Source organism: Canis lupus, chromosome 8 (genome assembly GCF_048164855.1).
Source record: "Canis lupus baileyi chromosome 8, mCanLup2.hap1, whole genome shotgun sequence".
Lineage (NCBI taxonomy): Eukaryota > Metazoa > Chordata > Mammalia > Carnivora > Canidae > Canis > Canis lupus.
Genome location: NC_132845.1, coordinates 45,801,542 through 45,810,124, shown reverse-complemented (window position 1 = coordinate 45,810,124; position 8,583 = coordinate 45,801,542). Strand labels below are relative to the sequence as shown.

General features: G+C 51.7%; 1 protein-coding gene across 1 annotated transcript in view; it reads left to right on the top strand.

Annotated features, from left to right (window-relative positions):
- The first annotated feature begins 332 nt into the window (after window positions 1-332).
- Window positions 333-8,583, top strand: part of TVP23A (trans-golgi network vesicle protein 23 homolog A) — a 30,415-nt gene continuing 22,164 nt past the window's right edge. Inside the window, exons 1-2 of the mRNA XM_072835774.1 lie at window positions 333-491; window positions 734-813. Coding sequence (XP_072691875.1) covers window positions 483-491; window positions 734-813 — 89 coding nt within the window. The 5' untranslated portion in view covers window positions 333-482. The remainder of the gene's footprint in view (window positions 492-733; window positions 814-8,583) is intronic.

The window sequence follows — 8,583 nt, the reverse complement described above, 5'->3', positions numbered from 1 at the left end:
GCTTTTAATCAGGGCCCAGAGAGGGGTGATTTCCTCCCACTCAGAGACTTTGGGGAAACACTGGCCTTCTGCAAACCCTAAATGAGGCTGCCCAACACCGACATTCATTCCCTGGTTCGCTCACCCATCCAATTATGGGACATCCAGCTCATTCACGGGCCCACCCCCTCTGTTCCCCCAGGGCCACCGTCCCCATCCCCGAGTGCACCTAATCGTCCCCTCCTGGGCGCGCTCGGTCTTCGCCCCGCATCCCTCCACTCTGGGCATCCGCTGTCTCCCTCCTCCCTCCGGGGGTCCCCAGCGAGCCAAGCCCCGCCCCCGCCCGCCCCAGCCCAGCTCCCCAGCCCGCGACTGCGCTCTGGGCCCCGCGCGCCCCGCCCCCACCCGGGACCTGCTCCGCGGGGCGTCGCCTCGGACCCCGCGCCCCGCACCCTCGGGGGACCGGCCCCTCGGCTGGGGGCTCCAGGTGCGCTCCGGGGAGGATGAAGCAGGTAGGGCCGCGGGGATGCTGGGGGCTGGAGGATGGAGGAGAGGACGGGAGGAGGCTGCGGGGGCGCCCGGGGGGAGGGGAGGGGAAGGGAGGAGGAGGGATGCACGAGCCCCGGCCTGGGCTGGGCCGCACCCCAAATGCGCAGGAGGCCTCGGATTGCAGCCGTGGGGGAGGGGCCCGGCCGGCAGAGCTGGTGGGGGTGGGGATGCGCAGCGCCCGCCACCTGCCTTTGGTGTCCCCCAGGCGCTGGTGGACGATACTGAGGACGTGTCCCTGGACTTTGGCAATGAAGACGAGCTGGCCTTTCGGAAAGCCAAGATCAGGTACGTAGGACCTGGCATGTGGCAAGCATCCTCCAGGGCTGCAAATTCGCTCGCTCACATTCACTCACCCACTCATTCATTCCTTCCCAATGTGTTGAGCGCCTGGTGTGTGCCAGGCGTGGGGCTAGGGACACACCCTGGACAGATCAGACATGGTCCTTGCCCTCCTGGCACCTGCAGTCCAGCCTGCAGGGGACTAACCGTGAGCAGACAAAGATGGTCATGGGATCGTTACAGCGGGAGATGATTTGGGAAGGAAATAAGCGGGTGGTGACAGAAGGTGATGTGAAGGGCCCTGGCCCCGAGTGCAAGCGAGGAGGGCTTCTGGGAGGAGGCTGCATTTGCACTGAGACCTGAATGAGGAGAAGCAGCCAGCCATGGGAGACTCTGGAAGAAGAATGTTCTAAGCAGAAGAATAACAGGTGCAGAGGCCCCAGGGCTGTGTTGGAAGGTCAGAGAAAGGCCCCTGTGTCTGGATGGTAGTGGAGGAAGGGAGAGGGGTTGGCAGGGAGGCTGGGGAGCTGGACAAGAACTTCCATTCTTATTCTAATCCTCGCTTCAGCACCAGACAGATGTAACGTCCTGAGCTAAGTCCCTTGCTACCAGAGACATCCCGCACCCCTGGAGGCAGCAGGACTAGGTGTGAGGAATGACCCACAGACACCAGGGCTGACGACCCGGGCACCTCCATCTAGAAACACCTGCCTTGGGCACCCTTACCATCTCTCCTTCCCGCCCTCAGAGCCAGCAGGGTGGGGGGGCCTCCCCTAAACGCCATTCCTTTCCGATGCTCTGATCCAAATCCAATAAACCCCAGGTTGGAACAGGACTGTAGGAGTGTCCTCGGGCCACTGTAACAAATGACTAGAAACGTGTTGGCCTAGAAACAGCAGATGTGTATCCTCTCGCAGCGTTGTGAGCAAAAGATTCACAGCAGCCGTTGTGTCAGTTTCGAAAAGGAATGACAACGTTATTATTAACGTTAATGACATTAATGACATTATTATTAACGTTAATTAACGTATTGAAACCTAACAGAGCCAGGAGAGGCGGGGAATCCGTGCAGGTAACAGTGGGCGAGACCCGAGACTACGGCGGAGTTACATCAGGTCAGATGTTTACAACCTCGGCCTCACCAGCTGGGAAGCCCCTTGGAGAAGCCGGGCTGGAGGTCTGGGCAGAGCATCCTCCTCTCAGCTGACACTTCAGCTGACCCTCCCCATAAGGGCCGAATTTATAGGGCAAATGATGGGGTCTGAAGTTAGACATTTGTTCTCCTACATGCAGTTTGGAGCGAGCTGCATTTCCATGTTATCAGGCTTTTACATTTTCAAGGAGCCCGGGCTTCGTGTGCCCACCTCCCCTCCCCGATTCCGGATTCCATTGCGGGGGAGTCCAGGAGCAGAAGGGGGTGTGAGACAAGATCGGTAGCCCTTGGCATCCCAAACAACTGGGCTCCCGAGGTCATCCATGCAGCACGAGCCTCACGAACAACATTCCTTAGCCTGCCTGCCTACCCGCAGGTCCCAGCTGTGCAGGGCAAATCACAGAAACACCTGTCTATCCAGAACACACAGTTCTGGAGGCCAGAAGTCCAAAATCAGCCTCCCTGGGCCAAAAAAAGCATCAGCCTGGCCACACCCTGCTGGAGACTCGGGGGGACCATCTGTCCCTTCCAGTGGATGCCGGCTGGGGCCCCTTCCCCATCTTCACGGCCCGCGTTGTGACATCTTACAATCTCTCTGCCCCATCTTCACGCTGCCTTTTCTCTGTCAGGTGTCCCTCTGTCTTCCTCTGCTAGGGGGGCTTGTGAGGGCATTTAGGACCCATCAGGATAATCCTGGAGAATCTTCCTGTCTCAAGATCCTTTACTGAATCACCCGTGCAGAGTCTCTTTTGCCATGTATAGTGACGCTCACAGGTTCCAGGGTTAGGACCTGGATATTTGGGTGGCAGGGTGGGAGGACATTATTCAGCCTGCTGTAATGATCAATGACTGTCATTCTAAGACCATGTAAGAGAACTGGAATCCTGGGGAAACTCTTAGAGAACCCCTGTACTCATTCTATGCCCAGCCCTGGGCTGGGGCTGGGCATACGGGACACACACCGGTCCGTTACGGAGCTGTCCAGCGTAGAGCAAGCATGGTCAGCCTCAACGCTGCCGACATTCTGGGCCGGATGATTCTTTGCCGTGGGGGTTTGTCCTGTGCACTGTAGGATGTTAGCAGTGTTCCTGGCCTCTACCCTGGGTGCCAGTAGCACCTCGCTAATAATGAATCCAGGCACTGCAGGTGACCCCCAGGAGGGGCGGGCAAACTTGCCCCTCGTTGAAAATTGTTGGTATGGCTGTAATGGGTGTAGGCATGCCCATGGCTGTTATGACTCCGTGTTTTAAATGCTGTGATTGGCAAAAGCTTGGGCACTTATCCTGGTTCGGGGAGAAGTGACAGTGGAGACCTGAAGCGTGGGTAGGAGTTAGCCAAGCAAGAAAGACAGGAAGGGTATGACATGCAATGGTTTAGAGGTGAGAGCATGAGTTTAGGTTGTTGAGAGTGGTTCACTGTGGCTCAAGACCAGGGATGCTGGGGAGTGGTCTGAGCAGAGGCTGGGGCCAGACCCTGAAGGGCTCATAAGTGAAGTTGTAGAGCTCCACTGTCCACTAGAACTTTCTGTGAAGATGGGAATGTGCTCTATCTACACCATCCAGTATGGTAATCACTGGCCACATGCGGCTCTTGAGCCATTGATATGTAATGAGTGTGAACTTTGGGCAGAACTTTGGATATTTAATTTAAATTTAAGTAGCCATGTGTGGCTAGCATATTGGATAGTGCAGCTCTAGAGTTTGGTCACCATGGTAGAGCACAGGACAGAGAATGGATGGTACACCCAGATGGAAGCAGGGGGCAGAAGCTGGAAGCATGGACAACGGTGCTGGCAGGGGTGATAGAGGGAAGTGGGGGTGTCCAGAGGCACATAGAGAATAGAATCAGCTGGCCTTGGTGATGGTCGAGATGTGGGGTGGGGACAGGGACAGGGACAAGTCAATGGTGACACCCAGGTTTCTGGCCTAGTGATCCCAGTAAAGGAGCACTTCTGGGGTCACAGATGTTGGGCTCAGGAAGTCCTTATTGGGTTGTGCTGGAATGGCTAAGAGCCAGGTTTGGTAGGCAGCTGAAGACAGAGGCTGGGAGCTCAGGGGATCTTCGGGGCAGCATTCTGAAGCCTGAGAGGCAGCAGCTTCCAGCCCCCCGTGTGCCTCAGAGCCACCAATCCCGGAATCCTCCGATGCACCTTCTGTAGATTTCTGGGCACAGCCCTGTGCCTACTTTACCAGATCCACAAGAGATGGGCCTGGGAGTATGAATTTAAAATAACATCCTGGGATGCCTGGGTGGCTCAGTGGTTGAGCATCTGCCTTCAGCTCAGGGCATGATCCTAGGGTTCCGGGATCGAGTCCCACTCCCACATCGGGCTCCCTGCAGGGAGCCTGCTTCTCCCTCTGCCTGTGTCTCTGTGTCTCTCATGAATAAATAAATAAAATCTTAAAATTTTAAAAAAATAAAATAATATCTTTCCTTGACTCTGATGCTCAAGAATATAGAGATGACTCTAAAATCCTGAGGATAAATGAGCCCCCCAGATAGCAGGGTGGAAAGGGAGTTCTTAATCAGGTCAATGAATGCGCTTCAGGGGAGTCCAGGATCCCCCTAAAAACTATCATCTAAGTCTCACATGCGTGTTGCTTTAGGAAAAGGACTCAGACCTCTATTAGATTGCCAAACGGGTCCATGATCCAAAAAAAGTTAAGAGTCACTAATATAAGGCAAGAATTATTATTTTGAAATTCCTGTTGGAATTTCCTGAAATAGGGGCCTGACTGACTGTGAAGGGCCATCTAACAGGAGTCCAGGATATCGGGGTCATCTCTTCTGTTACCACTTGCTGGTTTTGTGGTTTTAGAAAGGTCACCTTGCCTTGCTGAGCCTCCATTAGCCTGTGTGTAAAATGGGGATAATTGTACCAGCCTGACCTTACTGCATGTTGTTGTTGTTGTTTTAAGATTTTATTTATTTATTCATGAGAAACACAGAGAGCGAGAGGCAGAGACATAGGCAGAGGGAGAAGCAGGCTCTATGCAGGGAACCTGATGTGGGATTCGATCCTGGGACTCCAGGATCACGCCCTGGGCCGAAGGCAGGCGCCAAACCAGTGAGCCCCCCAGGGATCCCCTACCACATGTTTTTTATGAAGTTTGTTCAGCAAATATTTATCCAGCATCTGCTGGGTACCAGGTGCTGGGCCAAGCCCTAGGTTAAAGACCAGAGCTGGTCCTCCCCTTCCTGTCCCCAGTTCTAGGTCAGCAAGGCGCAGTATTGTAGTAGTGGCTCTTAGGGAAGGGCACCTGGCAGGATCAGGGGAGGATGGGACCCTGCAGCACACCTGGGCAGGTGGAGGAGCTGTTAGCTATGCTGTGTGTGTGCACGCGCACGCACGTGTGTTCCCCACTGGCTACCTTTTCCTGTTTCTTTTTTTTTTTTTTCAATTTTATTGTGGGAAAAACCCACAATCTGAAAGTTACCAATATAACCACTCTTAAGTATACAGTTCAGTAGCACTGAGTGCTATTTATGTTGTGATGAAACAGATCTCTAGAACTTTCTCAGTTTGCAAATCTGAAATTCTCGTACCCATTAAACAACTCCCCATTTCCTCCTCCCCAGCCCCTGGCAACCATCGTTCTTTTTGTCCCTATGAATGTGACAACTTTCACATTCACTTACCTCATGTAAGTGGAGTCATATAGATTTGGTGTCTGGCTTATTTCAGTTCCCCTAACGTCCTTTTTAAAGGGTGAGTAGTGGTCCATCGTACGGACGTACCAACTCATCATGTCCTTCTGTTCATCTATCGGTGGACGCTGACTTGCTTCCATGTTTTAGCTCTTGTGAATAGTACCGCAAAGAACACGGATGTGCAGATCTATCTTCAAGACCCTGCTTTCAGTATATACCCAGAAGTGGAATCGCTGGGTCCCATAGTAATTCTAATTTTTTGAGGCATTTTCATGCTATTTTCCATAACCCTTGTACCATTTTACAAGTGATGTGCAGTGCTCTAGTGCCCTGCCAGTGATGTGCAGGGCTCTAATTACTCCACATCCCCACTGGCACTTGTTATTCCCTAGATTTTTCACAGGAGCCATCCTGATGGACGTGAGGCAATATCTCATTGTGGTGGCGATTGACGTTTCCCCACTGATTGTTGGTGGTGAGCATCATCTTGTGTGCTTATTGGCCATTTGTACATCTTTTGAGAAATGTCCATTCAAGTCCTTTGCCCATTTCTAAACCGGGTTACTGGATTTTTTACCATCAAGCTGTAGGACTTCTTTATGTAGTCTGCGTATTAACCCCTTATGAGAAACATAATTTGCAGATAGTCTCTCCTTTTCCATAGGTTGCCTTTCTTTATCAATTGTGTCCTCTGTTGCACAAAAGTGGTTTAGTTTGAAGTAGTTCTACTTGTCTATTTATACTTTACTTATTGTTGCTTTTGGTGCCATATTGCATTGGGCGTGTTTTAAATTGGAAATATAACTTAATATTGTAAACCACCATTTCCAAGAATGCAGCTCAGTGTGGGTTTTAGTATATTAACAGGATTGTGCAACCATGACCACTGTCTAGTTCCAGAAGTTTTCATCACCCCAGATGGAAGCGCTGTGCCTATTCAGCAGTTGTTCTTCCCACATCGCCACCCCGGCCTGCTGGCAACCACCAATCAGTGTCCCTACCAATGTGCCTGTTCTGGAAATTCTATAGAGTTGGAACCATACAGTGTGTGGCCCTTTGGCTTCTCTCACTGAGCATCATGCTTCTAGGTTTGTCCATGTTTTGACATTTCTTCATTCCTTTTTAAGGCTGAATAGTGTTTCATCGTATGGCTAGAGCACATCTAGTTTATCCATTTGTAATTGATGGATATTTGCATTATTTCTACTTGTTGGTTCTTATGAGAAGCGCTGGGCACCTGCATGGTGCAGTGGCTGAGCGTCTGCCTTCGGCCCAGGGCATGATCCCGGGGTCCTGGGATCGAGCCCTGCATCGGGCTCCCTGCAGGGAGCCTGCTTCTCCCTCTGTCTGTGTCTCTGCCTCTCTCTGTGTGTCTCTCATGAATAAATAAATAAAATCTTTAAAAAGAAAAGTGTTAAAAAAAAAAGTGTTGCCATGAACATCCGTGTACAAGTTTTCCTGTGAGCTTGTGTTTCCAGTTCTCTCTGCCATTAACCTAGGAGGGAAGTGGCTGAACCATATAATAAACTCTATGTTTTAGGCATGCTGTGCTGCAGACCAACTTTTAGTGAGTACTCTGGGCTCCCAGGTACCTCACGGAGTAGAAGGAGCTTGGACTCGAGATCAGAGAGACCCAGGTTTGGGTCCTGGTTCTACCATTCTCCAGCCAACTAACTGTGGTTAAGGGTTCAATTTAGCAGACAGCCTCACAAGACACAAAGAGGCTTTTAAAAAAAAGTATTTATTTATTTGAAAGAGAGATAGAGGGAGATAGACAGAGGGAGAGGGAGGGGGAGAAGCGGGCTCCCACTGAGCAGAGAGCCTGTCATGGGGCTCGATCCCAGGACCCTGAGATCATGACCTGAGATGAAGGTAGATGCTTCACTGACGGAGTCGCGCAGGGGCCCCTCACAGGCAGGCTTTCTGACAAAACTACATGGATTCGGGATCCTATGGAAGGAGATGCAGGCCAGTGACACCGCGTCTTTGTCCTGTCGGGAGATCCACAGTTTCTTGTGCCTGCCACCTGCATGGGCCATATTGGGGTGCCGGGTGCATCAGCCAAAGTGCTGTGAGTCATCTAGAAGCTTCGGCTTCCCTTTCTCACCAGCCTTTTCTATGATTCTCTTTTCTATGTTCACTGAGGTCCAGTTCCTCTGCAGCCCAGGGGCAGTTCCATGCTAGGAGCCGGCAGGTGCAACATTGCCCTGGGAGACCCAGATCATTCCCACGCAGGCCTGATGTTAGTCACGTACTCCCAGTGACCTTGAACAGATCAGAGCACCTTCTGGATCTCCTATTGTCTCAGCTGTAACATGGGGATGATGTTGGCTCCCTCATAAGGTTGCATAAAGAGGACTAGATGAGGTGACAAATGTATATAACTGGCTGGGCGGGACCCCTGACACCTTGTGTGGGCTCCATGAACGGTACCTCCTATCTGCCTTCTGGTGACTTCTGTGTCTTGCTACTGTGGGCAGGGCCGGGGTGGAGGCAGGTTCTCAATTGGAACAGGAGGTCACAAGGGAGCTGGAGACTCTCCTCTTGTAAGTTTTGTTTATACTTCCAAGGTACTGTCTTTACAAAATTCATTTAGACCCAAAGGCCATGGGATCCAGTGGCCTCCCACTCAGAGTAGGATGGTTTCCTCCTACCGTGGGCAGAGTTCTTAGATCTGATTTTGGTCTTAATTATCAAGGCTGGTGGGTTGGTGGGTCCGTGTTCCATGGCTGGTCCTCATCCACCCCCTGCAAATCCCTGATGGGCTCATCACGCAGAGTAATGTTCTGTCTCTCAAGAAGTCTCTCTCTTCCCATGCTGGATGCAAAAGCTGTTCCTCAAAAATGAGCCATAGATGAAATCGTTGGCTTGTTTGAGGGGAAGTTATAGTGAATGGAAAGTAGTACGAGCAGTAACAAAGACTTAACCAGCACGTACGTACTTAACCAGCACGTACTGTTTTGAGCGTCAGA